Source organism: Aedes aegypti, chromosome 1 (genome assembly GCF_002204515.2).
Source record: "Aedes aegypti strain LVP_AGWG chromosome 1, AaegL5.0 Primary Assembly, whole genome shotgun sequence".
Classification (NCBI taxonomy): Eukaryota; Metazoa; Arthropoda; class Insecta; order Diptera; family Culicidae; genus Aedes; species Aedes aegypti.
The window spans coordinates 299,878,920-299,899,242 of NC_035107.1; the positions used below are offsets into that span (position 1 = coordinate 299,878,920).

Genomic DNA, 20,323 nt, shown 5'->3' on the forward strand with positions numbered 1-20,323 from the left:
TATCACAAATCGCGAACGAATATTCTGCTTCAAATCCAAAGATTATACAAGAATTATCTTAGAAAAGTGTTGTTGAAATGTCTCTTGCCTTCGATTTTTCAAATGAAATTTGATAAAAGCCCCAGCAATACTTTTGCTTTTGAAATCAACAAAGCAGTAAAGGAATTTGCAGAGAAACATTTAACAAAATAACTGGGAAGGCAGTTACATACACATTCATTTAGATATAATTGATCAATTGGCAGCCTTCATGTTCTGGGATAGAGTTCTTGTGCAATTCCAGAGTGGATTTCCTAGAGGCTTTCTGGCCGAATTCTGGGGAATCCAAAATTCAAGGAAGGAATTAAACTAGATTACAAGGATGATATCTAAATGATATCCCGAAGGAACTTCTAGAGATATATATTTTATTTTGTTTATCAGAGAGGGTTTAATTATCTTGCAATAATATTATAAATAATTACATCTTTCGTCGTCCATCTGTTGTTTCAACTTGCTTCAACAATTTGTTGTTTCTCCTTCCGTCACATGATGCCTTCTAGAGGAAGTTTGGACATTTATTTTTTCATACTAAAAAGAGCAACAACAACAGAAACTACAGAAAAAGGTAAGTTATGAGAGTTTTGAAAAAAAGGGCTCCTAATTTCTGAAAATCTATTAGGATTTTTTCAAAAAATTTCCAAAATAATGCAAAATAAAAACTCTTAGATTTGAATTTAGTAAAAACTTACGTTACAAATTTTACCATAAGACATCTTTGACAATGTTCTTAAAAAATACCATGTTCAATTTACGCAGTTTTATCACAAAAATTAAAAAAAAACATCCAAAAATAGTTTGTTTGGCATTCCTGCGAGTAGAGAAAAATTAATCTTTTTTTTTTTAATTCTATCTGTTTTAATGCCAATCATTGTCTATAGGAAGAGATGAAGAAAGAGAAGATTTTTCGAAGTAAATCCTACAAAAAGCATTTAAGCTCTTCTGTGACATATCAGCTGGATTTTCGTCGAAAAGTTACACAAATCCTGCAGTGAGTTCCTGAGTTACCCGATAGAAATTTAGTAAATGTTTTCGAATAGAATTTAAGCTGAAATTATCCAACAAATTACTTTAAAAGTTTTTCCAAAACATTGATTTTATATGTTACTCTGGATATATTGTAGAGTAATTTGAAAAAGAAACCCAAGCAAAAATATTGAGGTATTCCTGAAATAGTTTTTGCATGAAGAAGAGTGGATAGATTTTCAGATGTTATTCATGGAAGAAATGGAGTAATATCTAGATCCTAAACGGATACCCGATGAAAATTCAGGATTTTTTTTTGTTAGTTCAGGAATGAATAACAATATCTTTTAGTAAACCTTTTGCAAAATTACTATTGCTGTTTGAAAATAAAATCTATGTGAAATACTTGAATCAATCTCGGGTGTACTTTTTGGAAGAATCCTCGGACGACATCTTAGAAGAAACAATATTATAATTCTCTGAGAACCCCCCTGAACAGAGAAAGCTTTGTAGAGACGCGGGGAGCAACATCAAACGGGTTTTAAGACAAATCTAAAGAAACATTTGGATAATTTTCTGTGAAAAATACAGTTTTAACTATGGAGTACATCTCAGAGAAATCTTTAAGAATATTATCCAAATTGAATCCTGTTCAATTGGTTATGAAAATCTGGTAAAATATTAGGAGGACGCCTTAGAGTAAAACTTGCAAGAATCATTTTTTTCTTCAGAATTTCCTGGGTATTTTTGCTGCGAAATTGAAGAATTTCTGAGAGATTTTCTGAAAGATTTGTTGAAAGAAGCTGGAGAGAAACTTTAAGATGAACATCAAAGATAAAGTTGGAATAACTATTGGTGGAAGAATGGAAGAAAAATTTCGGTGAGACTTCTAAACTTCTTGTAATATTTCTTGAAGAAATACTATAAGTTAGTAGTTCCATAAAATCCTAACTAAATTACTCATGATGATACTTTCAACCAACAATTAGAATTTCTATGTAATTAGTTCGTAGACGACCTTCCTGGAAAAATGTTTAAAGCAATTTCAGACACCCTGAAGAAGCTTGAGGAAAAATCTAATGAAGAATAACAACTAATCTCGGGAATGGCTCAAATCCTAAACAGTTCGTGGAAAAGTCATAATGGATATTCCCCGTGAAATATTTGGAAGCATTCTCGAAGGATATTTTTTACAGGATTATACAAAGAATGAATATTTTCCGTAGTAAATATTGCAATTTACAAATACCACTGATGTGCAGCGATATAAGACAAAATCACAAACAAATAGAACCAATACAAATCTTTGCTAAATACGAAATTTGTGAAAATCGTGGTTATTGTGACCGACGTTACTTTCATCAAACAATTTAGTAGGTCCTCATAAGTGTGTTTTGAATAAAAAAAAATCCCTATCTACTGAATATTCTGGCAGCTTCATATTTTACCGCTAAAAGGAAATTCAAATCGCGATTACTTTTTTGTTTCTCGATATTTTTGCACCATTTTTTCACAAGATCTCAAAAAACTCTTCTAGTTTGAGTATCCGTGTCGATATAAATAATTAGTGCTCTAATTTCGAAGATATTCCGATGTTCCTTGGGGGACCGACATTCTCCATATAAAATGTCTTTGGCGGCCATTTTTGTTTTGTGTAAATTTATCAAAAAAATAAAATGTGTACTATACAATACCAAGTAATAAGTAGCTACCCTGAAAAAAATCATACAAATCGGTTCAGTATTTTTTGAGAAATCTGAAAATTACGATATGAGTTTTATTAGAGTTTTCAAGATCTTTATTTGTTCAGCGTGGTACCAGAAACATAAATGCTCATCACTCAAAGACGGCTGCACCAAATTGCTTCATTTTTTCACAACATACTCGCAATTATATATAATTTCGAGGAGTGAATATCCAAATATGATGAAAATTATGTAGCCTGAGATATTTACGTGAGTTATGGCTACGCGTCGGTCCCCCAAAGAATTTTGGAATATCTCCGGATCTAGGCGACTAATAATGAATATCGATACATATTCTGAAACTAGAAGAGTTTTTCAAGAACTTGGGAGAGAATGTTGCAAAAATATTAAGAAACAAAAAAAGTTATCGCGATTTGAAAAGTTTTCTAGCGGGAAAAAAATAAGCTGCCGGTACAGGGGTTAAATTGCATAATACGCCTAGGTGTACGCAATTCGCCTTGAAATAAGCATGTTATTCGAGAATAAACAGTTTTATTTGCACAAAAAGCATGCTTGTAATGCTGTACGATTTTAAAAATGAACTCGGCAAGGTTACTATATGTTACACAGCATTTTTTAACAAACAAGGTTTCCTAGTAGAGCGGTTCCACAGAAAATGACGACTTTTTTCCCAAATTTCATTTTTATATTTTTTGATTTGGATGAAATTTTGCTCATGCTTTCTTTATGCCCAAAAATGCCTTTTTGCATCATCGGCTCGCCATTTTGACTCTAGCCTTACTTTTGAGAAGGGCATAAGAAAAAAATCCTTAATAATTTTCAAAAAATTATAACTTAGAAACGGTTTGTCCGATCAGTTTGGTGCCTTCCGCAAAGTTTTAGGTTATTGTTGGGACTATCTGGAAAAAAATATACACTGTAAAAAAATGTTGTAATTTTTTATATATCGAAAATAAAGCTTAAAAATCAATTTTCTCAAAAATCGTATTTTTGATTTTTTTTTATTTTTTTATATGTTAAAGTAGACAAAAAATTAAGTGTTTTGCACAGTGGGTCAAGGTGGAGAAATCATGGACAAAAAAGTTATGATTTTTTAAAAACAGGTTGATTTTTCAATATGTTCTAAATAAACTTTTTGAATGCTTTTCGACCCGATTTTATGAAAGTACGCAAAATTTTCAACAAAACAGGTATATGAGAAAATTTTGCTAATTGCTACCGAAACATTTGAAAAGTTTATTATGACCATTTTCAACAAATTAACCTTTTTTTTTAAATCATAACTTTTTTGTCCATGATTTCTCCATCTTGACCCACTGTGCAAAAGACTTCATTTTTTGTCTACTTTAACATATAAAAAAATAAAAAAAAAATCAAAAATACGATTTTTGAGAAAATTGATTTTAAGCTTTATTTTCGATATATAAAAAATTACCACATTTTTTATACAGTGTATATTTTTTCCAGATAGTCCCAACAATAACCTAAAACTTTGCGGAAGGCACCAAACTGATCGGACAAACCGTTTCTAAGTTATATTTTTTTGAAAATTATTAAGGATTTTTTCTTAGGCCCTTCTTAAAAGTAAGGCTAGAGTCAAAATGGCGAGCCGATGATGCAAAAAGGCATTTTTGGGCATAAAGAAAGCATGTGCAAAATTTCATCCAAATCAAAAAATACAAAAGTAAACCGACATTCGAATTCAAATGGAACCGCTCTTCTACCTTTTTTTTTCAAGCAGCTTTGAAAACCATTACAGCTAGAGCTTTCGCAATCGAAAAAATTCAATGCATTTCCGGATGAAAGGACAATTTTGTGTGGAAACACTGTTTGTAGATACAAAATTTCTACAGAAATTTAAGGTCACTAAAGGTCTTTTTAATCTGTAAAAAGACCTATTATGAAGATTTCATAGAAATTTTAAAGGAGTCACTGAAAAGCTTATTGAAACTGATTTTGACGGTATTAAATCGCGTGATACCAAAAGGCACAGTGATCTAGAAGAAGTTCTTTTTGATGACAAATCCCTTGAAGGGTTGTTAAAAAGATATTAAACAACAAAAAAAGGAAATAATACCCAATTTTTTTTTTTTTGTTTTTCATGTGAAGCTGAAGCTCTGAATCTGAAGCTATCGTGCTTTAGAGTGATGTGCTAGTATTTAGCATTGATCAGTGAGAACTACAATTTTCCTAGTATTGCAGTGAATGATGCTAATACAAACCGATGCCAAACAATTCTTTCCCGCATAATTCTGAACCGTACGCTTACTGTTTGCAAAACTGTTTACAACCATTTGCAACAATATTTGGATGTTTTCGTATAACAGAAAAAATAACAATAAACTCACCCTTTCACGAACGGTTTTAATAGTTTGCTGAATTGTGATTGGGCAAACTACTATATGGGAAATAGGCGGTTAAGTTATGTAACCATTCAAAAACGCCGATTTTCCCGAACGAAATTTTACGTTCACAATTTGTGTAATTGTCGATTTACTGTCCATTTTTGGTCCAATCCACTGTAAAGCAAACAGTTTTGATACAGGTTAACTATAAATGTGAAAGAAAGTGAAGAACGTATGTGTAATTGTTGATTTACGGTAATTTGAAGTATTTCAACCCTTTTTTTTCACTGTTCTGTTATAATTATACCATTATGAAAGCATTCATAAATTATCTAAATAAGAAATAATGAAACAAATAAAGACGCGTGGAAGAAACTTACTTCAATTAGATCGACTACAGATCCAATTTTAAGTAAATTTACATCACACACACTTGCTTCATTTGTTCTTGTTTAAATAAAAAGTGGTTTTTTCAATCCTTTCTTGACCCATAACGTAGTTGGAAGAAAACAATTAACTTTTAAAATTATGTTACAATTTTTATTTAGCACATTTTCATTAAACAATTATACAAACCAATATTTGATGATTTTTCACAGCATTCTATAAAATCCACAAGACTTGTTCATATTGCCACCTCTTCCCCTAATGGAACTTAGTAAAATCGAGACAAATTTATGTAAAAAGTATTTTGAAATCATACACATCGTCTGGAGAACCACAATACTTCCGTTATCTGATGTTTTAGATATGCTTCTCATGAACGTGGAATTCGTACCGAACACTTTTTATTTTCTTCCGGCGGCATGATTCCAGTTCCAAACACTCGATTCTTCAGTTCACTTCCCGTTGCAGGTAGCATAACCCGTTTCATAATTTTGCGGGGATGTCACTATCGGCCACAATGCGGAACGGATCTTAACGAAAGCTACGAGAGTTTTCTTCGCTAGTTTCAAAACCAAATTTAATTTTCACTCACTCTGAATTGTTGAAATCTGGATTAGAAAAAAAAAAAAACAAACAAAAAAGCGCGACGGTTTGCAGCAATATGATGAAAATTTGCATGTACGGATCGGTTACGAATACCAACATGCAAAACAATTTGCCAAACTGTTGAATTTAGGTATCATATGGTTTAATCGGAATCGGCTCAGTACATCTGTATACTGATGCGCGCTCACAAATACATTGGTCACAATAATGCGTGTAACTGTTTGCCAAACTGTTGAAAAAAGGTAAAATATAGTGAAATATCCCTTTGTTGCGGAAAAATAATCACACACAATTTGGCAAAATGTGATGTTACAATTTCACTGTATTTCATCAGTATTCGTCCCCAAATTGTACAACATTATTTGGACACTGAAAAAAATTGTTACTGTTCGGTATGAAGTACGAAAATCATTTCATACAGTAATAAGCTTTTAGTTCCATATTGTTCAACATAAAAGTAATTATTTGTGGTACACTAACCTTTACCGATAAAATAAACATTCTGTTTGGAATGTAAAGCAAACTATATTTTTCTATGCGGGTTCTCAAAATGGCTTTAGCATTGTGCAATAAGATTTTGGGAAATAATGCAAAGAAAATGCATCTTGCCGTATTCTCAATCCATCGTATCGTTTTCATTTCTGTCGCAATCAGTTTCCAGATTCGTCTTACAACTTACGGCTCACTGTGATATATTGAGTGGTCAAAACACAACATATCAAAGCTATAATTAAATGTTTCACTAGAATAGATAGATCTACGGGCATTTTCCTCCATTCCTTCATCATGATGGAATATACTAATTTCCTTTACAATTCATTGTTCGACATCAAAATTCAGCCCAAACATAAAAACGCAATTCCTTTTGACCGTACAATTATGGCATTTGCTCACAGTGCAGCGAAAGCAACACAATCAAAGGAACCGCATTTTTACGTCGAGCATCGTGCACACATTGATGCACACAAGCTTTTCTTTCTTAGTACGACGGATTGAACTTTGTTCACATTCTCAATTTTACGCGGTCGGTGAGGAAATTTCACGAAATTTTACAGCGTGCGATTGGAACGAAATCCTTCAGTGAAGACGTACGAAAGTTGTATGACTGGTGTCGATCTTTATACATTTCTCTCAAATCATGTTTTTGTCCATACGATTACGGTGAAAAAGTGCAATGTGGATAATTGAACTGAAGTCATTAATCGAAATTCAGTAGTTTTATTGCATTTTTGGTGTAGAAGTGTACAAATCATGACAGCTTTCACAAAAATACACTTGGAAAATGAACCTTTGTAGAACGAAATCCTACTATGCCATAGTTTTCAGAATAAGTTTCCATGTAGACTAGAACAATCTAAAAGTCAACCTATTGTTCCAATAGTGAATCTATTTACAAACAATCAAATCACAATTGTTGTAAAAGGAAGATTTTGAAGAAATTACCGCAGTGCCTCTTGGAGAAGCATTTTGAAGATTCTTCTTTCTGGCGTTACGTCCCCACTGGGACAGAGCCTGCTTCTCAGCTTCTTATGAGCACTTCCACAGTTATTAACTGAGAGCTCTTGAAGATCTTCCCCAGAAATTTCAGGAGTAATTCTGAGAGAACAGCCAAAATTTGTTAAAAAGCTGCAGACGAGACTCATCCAAGAATTGCAGGGTCACTAAAAGACATTTTAGAGATATCTGTAAAAAGGCTGTAAAGAGAGGTGCGAAAAGTTTCTTGAAACTACTCTTTGGTTTTTATTGAAATCATTATAGAGTTGGTAGTAGAAGTTAGTTTATCGAACGCAAAATCAATGTGGTGGTTTAGAATATTATAAATCTCGTTATTGCCGGAAGGTTACGATCTCCAAGTTGGCATTTATGTACAGAGCGTTGAGACATAGAGAATAAATTGTGATATAAAAGTATATGTCTCTTCAACTCGATTTGGAAGGGGCCATCGAATTAGGGAGATATCGAATTATAGAACATTGAATCAATTCAACTCTGTTGCGGGGACTGTTAGGCCCCAAGCACAATGTGAACGGCAACGCGGTACAACGGCAAAACGGCATGCCCATCTTGATCTACACTTTACTTATCAATCCAGTGTTGACTAAATCCTTTTCAACATTGACTTGACATGTAGAGTGTAGCTCAAGATGGGCTTGCCGTTTTGCCGCTGTACCGCGCTGCCGCTCACATTGTGCTTGGGGCTTTAAGGTAGCTATGAAAACTATCTTTGAGTATGGTTCGATAACTCCATATCAAGATATGAAATATCGAGTTCCGGCGAACTGACTGTAACACTTCTCTGATGAGTAGAGTTATTTCTATGCGGTGAAGCAATAAATCTTAGAAGCAAATCGAAATGAATATTTCATAAATATATTTTGTAGGTATGGTCCCATACGATACATAAAACTTTATCTAAAACATGCACTAACTACAATAAACTATTTCAGTCCTCACAGTTTCAAATCATAGAATTCTCATGCCTATTCTAAAACAATTTGTTATTTCCTATCGCCCTTAATCGCTAGTTGTTAGGATGATGACGAAAATGCCGACAAATTATGGTGGTGCGTGGTGTGCTCTTTTGCTCAAAATAGTTATCCTAATTAATAACGATAGTTGCTATACATTCCACTAGAAAAGAAACGAGAACGGAATTCCATTGTTAATACGTTTTGTCCGATGTTGATTTAACTCTAGCTAGCGTTCTAATTCGTATGAATGATGGCAATTTTCGATTAGAGTGCACCATTCCGGAATGAATCTCTTGCATGCAACAAATGGCCTACTCTTTGATGCAACATGAAATGTATCTACTTGGTGGCAATACTTGTATGAAAGCAAACTTGTACGCAAGCTGCAAGCTACTCACCGTCGATACCGGGCGCATGCAATGCACAGGGCCGTCGCCGTTCCGCCGGCAAAAATGAGACCTCCGATGACGACCGTGGCCAGTTCGATGCCCTTCATGCCGGCGTCGTACGAGTGCGGTTCCAGCGCATTGAACGACAGCTCCGTCAGTTCGATGATGGGCAAATTTGGCTTCAAATTTGCCATATCCAGCGAGGCGAGGGACCTTCGATGGATTGAAACGAAATTATTAGTTAATTCTTCTCCTAAAAGATGGAACACAACTCATACTCACCGCTGAAGCTCTCCCATTTCCACCAGGGAATTGGACTTTCGATCGATGGCATAAAGATACAAGTTGGTGCTGAAACAGAATTGTTGAATTACCGACTTCGAACCGTTGAAAATGATGACAATACTCACGCGTCGTCCACTTTGTTGTTGCTCTCCAGGGCACGTATCCGCACGTCATATCCAGTGGCAAGACTCAGACTATCGGTTATCATTCCCATTTGCTTCTCGACCTCCACCGGGAGCCCAGCCATGATAAGACGCACCTCTTGATGCGAGTTCAGCACGTAGACGAAGACGTTGGCGATCGTTGATTGTCCATCGTCAGCGCCTACTCGGTCCGTTGCCTTGACATCGAACCCAAACACCCGGTCCTGATAGTTGATGAGCGAACTAAGCAACCGGATCTGCCCGGTCAAGGCATCCACGTCGAACAGTCGTGCGGGTTCGTTAAGCAGCGAATAACGGATTTCTCCGTTGCTTCCGGCGTCCTGATCGTAGGCCTCCACCTTCAGTACGGAGTATCCGTAGTTGGCACGATCGGGAACGACGGCAATGATAGGGCCGTCGTTCTCTCTGAAGATCGGAGCATTGTCATTGACGTCCATCACTTTGATCAGAATCTCCACTTCGTTGTCATGGAGTTTATGAGTCCTTTTCCGAACTGGATTCTCCAGCGCGTACAACACGCTTGGAATGTTACGGCTCTCCCTAACCTTAATCCTATCCACCTTGATTTTGATTTCGTAAGAATCCTGCTCTTCTCGATCCAACGGGTGCAAAAGCCAAAGCGATCCGTTCTTTTCGTCGATCCTGAACTTATCGCCGTGATCGTCGTTGACGATCGACCATCGGAAGTTGTCTTTGGCGTACTTTTTGTTCAACGTGATGTTCAAGGCGATCCGAGGGGCAGGTTCGTTTTCCCGCAACTCCAACTCGTAGTACTTGTACGGAAAGAGTGGAACACGCTCGTCGACAGAGTTCAATCGATCCGGATCACCCTGAAGGTTGACGATCATGAGGGCGCTGCTCGATCGCGGCGGCGTTCCAAAATCTGAAGCCACTACCGTGACGTTGATGTGCTGATAGGTTTTCCGATTGGAAGGCGGGACGAATTTGGACGCCGTGGTGATCACTCCGTCCTTGGGATCAATATTGAACTGCAGCAGATCGCTTTGGCTTGTCAGAGAGAAGATCACCAGGCCATTTCCGTTCTCAGCGAAGTCGTTGTCCTTCGCTTGGACCTGCTTGACAAAAGTTCCGGGCTTGGAGTTGACGTTGATGTACGACACATAAACGGGAAGCCGCTTGATGCTGCTGCGATCGTAGTGGAGCTCATCGTAAGTGGTAAACTCCGGACTGTTGTCGTTCTTGTCCAGAACGATCACCTCAACGTCTACCATGGCGGACAACTTCAGATCAAAGTTATTATCGGACGCCAGGACTTTGAAGTGGTATGAGGAAACCGATTCACGATCGATTTCGCCGGATACGCGAATCGTTCCGTCTAGTGGGGAGATTGAAAAGGGGATTTTCGTGTCGTCTTCTGCCAGCAGAAGATAGGACACGTTACCGTTCATTCCCAAGTCCTCATCCGTCGCTCGAACCTGACCAATGCTCTTCCCGGTGATCGGATAGCTGCCTTCCTCCACCTTGAATGTGTACCACTGCTGTTCAAATACCGGCGAATTGTCGTTCACATCGTAGATCTTGAACTCCAGACTGATCACATCCGTCAGCCCTCCGACGTCCTTAGCAGAAATGTTCAAGTGGATCTCCGCCTCTGGAGGCAGTCGCTTCACTGCCTTCAGCTCACCACTGGATCGATCGATTTTGAAATAACTGCTTCGATTCCTCGACGGAAGCTCCTCTTGATTTACGATCTCGTAGAACACCATAGAATTCTTGTCGAAGTCCTCGTCGCTCGCCGTAAGCTTCAAAATCACCTTCCCGATTTCCACGTTCTCCGGAATACTGAACTTCAACCCAGACTTCTTGCTAATTGCCCTTGTATTCCTTACACCTGCCCGCAGACGCCCCTTTGGCTTGTACAACTTCCTCTTCAAACCCATCGATCGATTCCCCATCATCAGCTGCCCATCCAACAGCCTCGGCATCCCCGCGTACGGCGCCGACTGAACCATTTCGAACAAGCTATCCACTCCGTAACTCAATCGAGCCGTCTCCATTCCCATGCCCATGAACCCGGGCAATACTTCCGTCTCCAGCTCATCCAAGTAGAACAACTCCAGGTCGCTCGAGTTCTCCAACATCTCGCACTTGCTCTTCCGGAAAATTGCGATCTTATCGAAAATCGGTGGATTATCGTTCACGTCCAGGATCAAAATGCGCAGCTCCACCTCCGAGGTCAAACTGTCCCGATCGGTGGCCATCATCTTCAGGTTCAAACTGTCGATCTCCTCCCGATCGAGCTTGTTCGGACCCATGAACAGGATGTTGTAGTGCGGCGTTGATCCGTTTGTTCCCTCATATGGCTTCGACCGGAAGTCCACGCGTCGACTGAGCGACTCGCCCGAGTCGACATTCGCGATCTGGAGGTTCTTGAAGATGTGCGCCACCGTTTTGTTGTAGTTCGATAGGGTCGAGTTGGAGAATTGCGCCGCAAATGAGTTGGACTCGCCTGCAAGAACGAGCTCGTACTCGGAGTTCACGCCAATGTCCGGGTCGGTGATGATGATCGGGTTGTTCAGGACAATTTCCGTTCCGATCGGGGAGTTTTCCGCGATCACTCCCAGGTAGTAGGGTTGGTTGAACTTCGGCGGGTTGTCGTTTTCGTCCTCTACGAGGATTACGACTTGGTAGATTCCAGCGAATGTGCGGTGCTTGTAGAAGTACTCCGCAATGATGGTTACCTTGATGGAGTCTTGCTTCTCGCGATCGAGACCTTTGACAGTCATCAGCTTGCCGTCGTTGGTGAGGCGGATTGTGTCGGCCACGTCGTAGCTGTTGACCAGAGAATATTGAACGCCACTGGTCGGATTGCGAGAGTACCTTGAATTTCTTGCCTTTCTGGTCGTGACGTTTGACGTATACATGGCATCGAAAGCAACCAAGGGATACAGCTGGACGTAGTCCGGAGATACATCGCGAATGAACCTTCTGCCATATCGGGTGCGATTCTTACCGTTGAGATTGAAGACCTGTCGATCACCACGGTTGCGATCACCTCGCACTGAGATCAACGAAGGGAGACCTTTCTCGTCGGCTTCGCATTGCTCTTGGAAGTCCTGGAATTTGAGCTGCCCAATGATCGCGTTTGGTTTGTTCTCTTTGATCTTGAACTCGATCGGGGTTGAGTTGGTGCCTCGCAGTAGCATGAAGTTGTTCTTGATCACGTGGATGGTCACATTTGTCACGATGATCTTCTCCAGACTGTTGTACGCTTCCGGGGTCAGTTGATCAACGATCTTCCCTTCAGCGTTCGGAAGGTAGGATACAACTGTTTCGAACTCGTAACATCGGCGGTCGAACTTGTCCAGGACTTCGATCACGGTCACGATCCCGGATCGTTCCTCGATCGCAAACGGGACCCCTTCCGGGTAGGAATGAAGAAGATCGAAGAATATCTCTTCTTCAGTATTTGAGTCGAACGTGGTGCGAATTTGCCCTATGGATGCGCCGATCGGAGCATCCGCTCCAACCCAGAATTCATACGGTGCACCGATAAACTCGATCTCCTCGATCGATTGACAAACAATATCGATCGTCACCAGCGCCACGTTGAACCGCGATTCGGAGGGGTTCTGAGGCTGATCACGCGCTTCAACGAAGAACGCGATCTTTCCGTACGTCAAGGGCTCTGTCACCTTAATATCTCCCGTATCTGGGTCAAGCTTGAAGGGGATCGCCAGATTCGGTCGAACGTTCTTGATGTGATATTGAACCTGCCCGTTACCCAGATCATCCGGATCAACCGCTTTGATCGATCCAACCTTACTCCCTACCGGCGAGCTACAATTGGCCTTGAATTCATACAAAGTTCCCTGTTCAAACTCCGGCGTGTTATCGTTTGTGTCCAGCAAAGTAATCTCCACCTGAACCGTTCCATAGTTCCGACTACGATCGACCTGTTCGATCCGTTCCATAGCGTTGACCGTCATATGCAGCGAATTTCGAGCCTCTTTATCCAGATAAGTCTCATCATTCACCACAATCCAACCGGACATGTGATCGATCACAAACGCCCCCTTGGGATTCTCATTCGCTAAATAGTAATAGAATTCGGCATTCTCACCTTGATCACGATCGATCGCGTTCACCTGCAGAATGCTGAACCCTTTCGGAAGATTCTCAATGATCGAAATGTTGTACAGATCGACCTCAAATTCCGGAAGATTGTCGTTCAGATCGATGATCTCCATTTCCACCCTAATGAATCAGTTAATAATTACTCTCACACATATCCAACAATTGACAATGATCTTACCTAGCTAGCGCGTTCCGCGAAGGGTTATTACTCTGCCTCGCCTCGATCTGCAGCACCATCGTATTGTCCGGCAAGCTCTCCGCCTCCAAATCAATCTCCTTCTGCAGAAAGATCATCCCCGTTTCCGGCGACATCCAAAAAAGTTTCCGCTCATTCCCCCCAATAATGCTGTAGATCAACGACGCATTCAACGAATCCTGATCGAACGCCCCGATCGGCGGATCAAAGTAAACCGGCTGATGGACGGGTTTGCCCTGAAACGAGAGATCACATCGGTCAACGTACACTCAATCATCCCTCCGCCCGCAATTACCGTAATCGGAAACGACTCCTTCAGCTTGGTGCGATAAATGGCTCGGGTGAAGATCGGCGACAGATCGTCCACGTCCCGAATGGTCACCCGTACCGTTGCATTGGCCGTGCGAGGTGGGTTCCCACGATCGCTCGCAATCACCAACACACTCATCGAGTGCAGTCCGGTGTCGTAGTCGAGCGGTCGCTGCAAGATCAGCTTCGGCTTCTGGGAGCTCTCCAGACGAAACGGGAAGTCACCGCTCTTGAGCTGCTTCGGTGCGATCGCGTACTCGATGTCGGAATTCGGCGTGTTTGGCTTATCACGGTCAATTGCCTTAATTCTATTAAACACCACCGTCTCAATTGGCGTTGATTCGTCCAGCGTGATCGCATACGGTAGATTGATAAATTCGGGATCATTATCGTTGATATCTTCAACGTAAACAGTAATTGTGAAAAATGACGACTGCTGTTCTCGTCGTCGTGTTGCATGGAGTTCAAACGGAGTTGCGTGTTCGGGAGGCCGTTCCGGGAGAGCACGGGAAACAATGTTGCCACCGGGCGACGACGACACCATGGAAGAGAGAGAGAGAGAGAGGGGAAATATGAAATCAGATTATCGTCGTTTGGTGGCTAGCGTGAGGAAGGGTAATAAACCCATAAATAAGAGACCGACAAGTGAGGATCATTCGTAGTAATTGTAACGGCGCGAATGATAGCCGTACCGGGTTGGAGGGTCTGGACGTTGTTTTGTTCTTTATTTGTCCTCTTTGGAATTATGATATCAATTTCTGACTGTAAATTCATAGCTACAGGACCAGCAAGTTGATTATAATTGCGCAATAAAAATTCAAAAATCTTCACAAATTTTAATTTTACCCCAAACTTTACAAAATCAGTTACACTAGACCGCACTACGCCCAAGCCTAGCAATAATTAAGATATTTTTTTTTTAAAGACACTACACGTGGGCTAAGCACCACACTAGACAACGGACTAGCATGCAACGCCCAGTGGCACAGTCAGAAAACATTCCTCTCGAAAAGTTTTCGGCCTGAGGCGGGAATCGAACCCACGCTCCTTAGCACGATGCGGCTAAATGCCTCGGTGACACTAACCGCACGGCTACGAAGCCACACTGATTATATAATTATTATTATATTTATATAATTTGTATTAGTATAAGATATACACTCCCGTGCATAAGTTTGGGTTCACCCCCTAAAAAACATGCAAAAGTGTTCTGTTCATATCTCTGTGATTACACGTCCAATTGAAACTCTCTAAGTCGCATTCGAAAGGCAAAGAGTTATTCTTACTTCGTATGTATTTTTCCAAAAACATTCTTTGAACTTTGTATACTAAATTTTTACTTAAAGTTGTGACATTTTTCAAAAAACACACTGAAAAATCATATTTAATTTCCTTAGAATTGGGTCGACCAAAATTTTAAATCAAAGTGTCATTAGAATCGTAAACTTATATTCTTTGAAGAGACGCCACGAAATTTTGGCGGAAAAATCTGAAAAGATATTGACAAAAATGATGTGCGTGCGGCTCAGGTGAACCCAAACTTTTGCACGATTTGCATCATACTGAGGGGTGAACCCAAACTTTTGCACGATGACTTGACTGACTGTTTTATTTATTTTGAATACTTTCCAGATTTTTCCGCCAAAATTTCGTGGGGCCTCTTCAAAGCATATAAGTTTACGATTCTAATGACACTTTGATTTAAAATTTTGGTCGACCCAATGCTGAGGAAATTACAAATGTTTTTTCAGCGTGTTTTTTGAAAAATGTCACAACTTTAAGTAAAAAATTAGTATAAAAAGTTCAAAGAATGTTTTTGGAAAAATACATACGAAGTAAGAATAACTCTTTGCCTTTCGAATGCGACTTAGAGAGTTTCAATTGGACGTGTAATCACAGAGATATGGACAGAACACTTTTGTATGTTTTTGAGGGGGTGAACCCAAACTTTTGCACGGGAGTGTATTTCCCATAAGCCCAATAAAAATGAAACTAAACAAAATCTTCAACAAATTATTTTTTCATAGAAATATATCGAATTAAAGAACCATAGCGAAAGTTTATTTGCATGGCTACCATGATGGCTCCTTGGATTGCAGTTGTGCTAGTTTAGTGTCCTGTAACTCGATATCTCCTGAACTCGAAACAAAAATAAAAAAAAAATGCCATCAATATCATCATGTCAAGATAATTGTAAATTCGAGGAAATGGCAGGTAGAATCCTCATGGGAAATATTTGTTTTTCTAGTTAACTTTTTATGCGATTATTCCTCGAAAACATCTGTTCCAAACGCTTTTGGAATATTCAATTGCGCAGCTATTGTTCTATGTCTTATACTGCTGTGAATCGCAAAGCAGACCCATAGATGAAACATTGTGGAATAAATCACATAAGTTGTCCCCTAAAACATATCCAAAAATACGAAAAAAAAATCAAAACTGCGTTTCTGGAGAAAATCGATTTTAAAATTTTGTTTTTGGAATAAAAAATAATCTGTAACTTTTTTTACCGTGCTTATTTTTCTCCATATACACTCAGGCAAATGGACTATCGATTAACATAGTCCAGTTCACTATACACCCCCGATAGTCCAGTTCGCTGCGTGTAGTCCTAAGCTGAGACGAGACTCGCGAAGACGCTCTTCTTTTTCTGTGATTGCTGAGTTTTTTTCTTATTCCACTTTGTTTTTATACCAATTATGCACATGCTGTTCAAATCCTCACATGAACCTCTCAGCAAACAATGATTGAGTTTGCATCACATCGAATCATAAATAGCCGTTTGAGTGAAATTTCATGCCAGCAAACGTAGCAGACATAAGAAATAATTAATCTTCTGCTTAGATTTATCAGCAACTATGGAAAAAACTGCTCCGCCAACTGAACTTCTTAATAACAGTTTACTTTGAACACAATACTTTTCACCAGGGATAGGGTGCGACTCAAAACTCTTTCGGTGAAGCACACGCTGCCGGGAGACAGCACGTTCAATTTGAAAGAGACGTGCTAGTGCAATATGAATTGGGTCCTAAAATTTTTAATGAAATCTTGTTTTTATTTAATAACACGAAAAAGCATGTTACTGTAACTACTTTAGCAATTTTTCCCACTCAAATAATGGCTATATCATGTTTAAAATTTAATTTAAAAATTTGGTCCATAAATGAACCTTGACACTTTTGATCATGTTTGACGTTCGCTTAGTCGACAAAAACACCACAGGGGTTTTAGTTCGACCACGGGGGTTGTTCCTCTCTGACATTTCGTAAGGGACACGGAAAACAAAATACACCCAAAATTTGAGTTTAAGCCAAAGGATGTGACAAAATCTAAAAAAAAATGTTTTTTGGGCTTAAACCAACGGAAAACATTAGAAAATTGAGTAAACATGTGTTTTTGGCCTAAACTCAAGCGTTTGGCACTAAAATTGGGACAGGGCTTTAGGACCCTATTGTGTTGCACCCATTCTTTTTTGTGTGCTAAAACTCCCATGTGCCGTTGCTGAGAATCTCTCTGAGCATTAGGAAAGGCTCTCTCAAATAACATCACTTTGCTTTGATAATGAAGTATGGATGGACGCCACTCTCAAATGTACCACACAAACGTTTATTTACTTCATAAATCATACATGATTTCGCCTCACACATACTTCCATAATTCCGACGACTTCGGTATACTTTTCGTGTTGACCAGGAGTTTTGACAATTTCTTGAAAAAGCGATTGCTTTGATTAGATTCAATATGTCTGACAAAATTTTCGCGTGATCGTTGTGTTTATTGTCGTTTTTGTTTTTGGAACTGAGTCGGTGATCAACGCATAACAAACCAACTTCAAGCAAATTGTAGTTCGGTCGAACCTGAATCGGGTTGGGGTTGAAACTGTGATTCAGAACGGGTTGCGCCAGTTTCAACCTAGGTACAATAACGAATTCGACATTTGTTTTTGCTGTGTGCGTTTGAAACGCAAATATTAAATGAGGTAAGATTTTTTACAAGGGAGGCGAAGTCGAGAATTGCTTTTCCACGAAAGTGTCAAGAGTTTTGTCGGTTTTTTGACACCTCCTCTCCCGAGGGAAGATTTTTTGTATGAAATAAGCCATTTTATGAGACGTTTCGAATCATATGTTTTCCTTTTGTTTACAATCTTTGAAACTTGCTGGCGGGCCCATTTATTTACGTTTCTTCTAGCGTTAGATTTGGAAGGAGTTCATTCAACAATGGCGCTTTAATAAACTTTTCAATCTTTCCATGTTAAATCAAATCAGCAGGAAGGGAGCAATTTATTTCATCTACTGGAAACACAAAACATGGAAACTGGGTAGAATAATGCTTCAAAATTAACAAAAATGTTACCAGCGGCATTCACATGTCATGCTAGTTTTTTGAACAAAAACAATTAGCGGCCCGCCGGAAAACGTCATTCGAACGTCTCGTAAAATGGCTCATTAAAATGGATTGGTCTGGCACGTAACAAACAACTTCCTCCCCCTCCACATGATTTACCCTACACATAACTCCTTACTTAGTACGGCCTCTCATTACAAAATAATTTCCGAATATTGTAAGAAATGTCCTACGTCCTAGTTTCAAATTCACGTGCTTTCTACGTAAGGGCCCATTTTCAAACTTCATAACTAGGGACAATGGAAATTTGCGGCAACATTTTAGAAATTTCGCGGGTGACCCAGGCGATAAAATCAAAATTTCGCGGCTTTTTCGCGGTTCCATAGTTTTGACCATACTTAACATGAAAATGCATGTTTACACAACAAAAAACAAGCAAACCATCCAACTTGAAGATAAACGATTAGAACATTTCTGATGGAACCTCAAATTAAAAATGAATTACTCATTTTCATAAGCAAATATCCTAAATTTACTGAGATTGTCATATAAATTCTCTAAATTTAACAAATTTCGCGGCATTTCGCGGAATTTTCGCAATTTCGCGGCTTCCACGAAATCGCGAATTTCCATTGTCCCTATTCATAACGCTGAAAGGGGTGGGTGGGTGTCCTTAAGATGCTACAGCTCATACAAAATTCGAAAAATATTCATACGAAATGCGTTACGAGGGGGTGGGTGGGTGTCGAAAAAATGGCTATTTTCGGCGTTATGAAATTTGTGAATAAACCCTTAAATGATTTTGAAGTGTAGAGCAAGCAATAAATGATTCGACACCGCCGTCAGTCACATTCGTTCTCGATTATGTTTTCAATGAAAAGCACCACACGAAGCACATTGTGCTTCACTCCATGAGTTTTAAAGAGTAGAGCTGGAGCTATCTTCTGTCTCTCACACAGTTGGGGCAATACTCGCACCTTCTTTTGTGTTACTCAACAAAAACAGGAGACGCACGCAAAAGTCGGGTGCAGCACATGCATATTTTGCACCGCTCCGAGTTTTCTGCCATTCCCTGCTTTTCACTTTTTCAGCCATCAAAACGGTGGGCTGCATTTGACGTTTCGTGAGAGGGGAATCTGGGCTGCATATGACGTTGATATTTTTCCTCTTCGCGAGTCTCTCTCAGGTCCGAAGCAATACCTACAACTTTGTAGAAGATCTCAAATCGATCGGACAAACCGTTTTCGAGTTACAGTTTTTTAAAGATTTGCCATGCATTTTCCGATACGCCCTTCTCAAAAATAAGGCGAGGTTCAAAATGGCGATCTGAAAGTGCATAATGGCATTTTTGGTCATAAAGAATCTGTATGCAAATTTTCAGGCGATTCAAAATATACAAAAATAATCGGGTTTGCGAAACAACGTGGAACCGCTCATGTGTAAAAAGTAGGCATTGAGAAAATGGGCTGTGAAGTTTTCAAACTCGTTTTTCATACGAATGTTTAAAAAATTCCAGGGGATTTCCAATGATGCTTCAACCCTAATGAAACACAACTTGCTTTCAACTACAATATCTTTCCGAGAAAAATATAAAAATGATCAAAATTAGTTACATTTTTGTGTTCCACGGTGCGTGAATCTGTAGTGGGACTGATATGCGGTTACTTTTCATTATGGGACAATTTGACTGTTGAAAACTGAACTCAACTCAATTTTGACGAAAATGCAGATGGGACTGACTTGCCATTCACGGCAGTATAGTTGCAGAGGTTTTATTCGAAAACATGATTGTTTTCAAATGTCGATCATCTGAAAGGCGCCGCAAGCGGATCATAAAACTTTTGATGCCATCAGAAAGAATATATTTTTTTTTCTGTGATAAAACTGTAAGGACGTTTTTTGTATTAAGAGATTAATGAAATTTTTAAAATAATCAGTTTTAGAACAAAAAACTTGAAAAATATTTGAGATCATTGAGAACTTCAGCAAAAATGTGCACAAGTGAAAATTCAAGAAGT

General features: G+C 39.2%; 1 protein-coding gene across 3 annotated transcripts in view; it reads right to left on the reverse strand.

The window, feature by feature from the left end:
- The window catches only part of LOC5568352 (cadherin-89D), a 182,896-nt gene that overhangs the window by 11,515 nt on the left and 151,058 nt on the right, over window positions 1-20,323 (reverse strand). Inside the window, exons 3-8 of one of the 3 annotated variants that reach the window (XM_021838250.1) lie at window positions 13,948-14,397; window positions 13,635-13,888; window positions 9,320-13,576; window positions 9,192-9,260; window positions 8,919-9,122; window positions 8,401-8,680 (exon numbers count right to left, since the gene is read on the reverse strand). In XM_021838250.1, coding sequence (XP_021693942.1) covers window positions 8,653-8,680; window positions 8,919-9,122; window positions 9,192-9,260; window positions 9,320-13,576; window positions 13,635-13,888; window positions 13,948-14,397 — 5,262 coding nt within the window. In that variant the 3' untranslated portion in view covers window positions 8,401-8,652. Of the gene's footprint in view, window positions 1-8,400; window positions 8,681-8,918; window positions 9,123-9,191; window positions 9,261-9,319; window positions 13,577-13,634; window positions 13,889-13,947; window positions 14,398-20,323 lie in introns of those variants that run through there. The other 2 variants (XM_021838249.1, XM_021838248.1) reach the window with 2 other exon arrangements.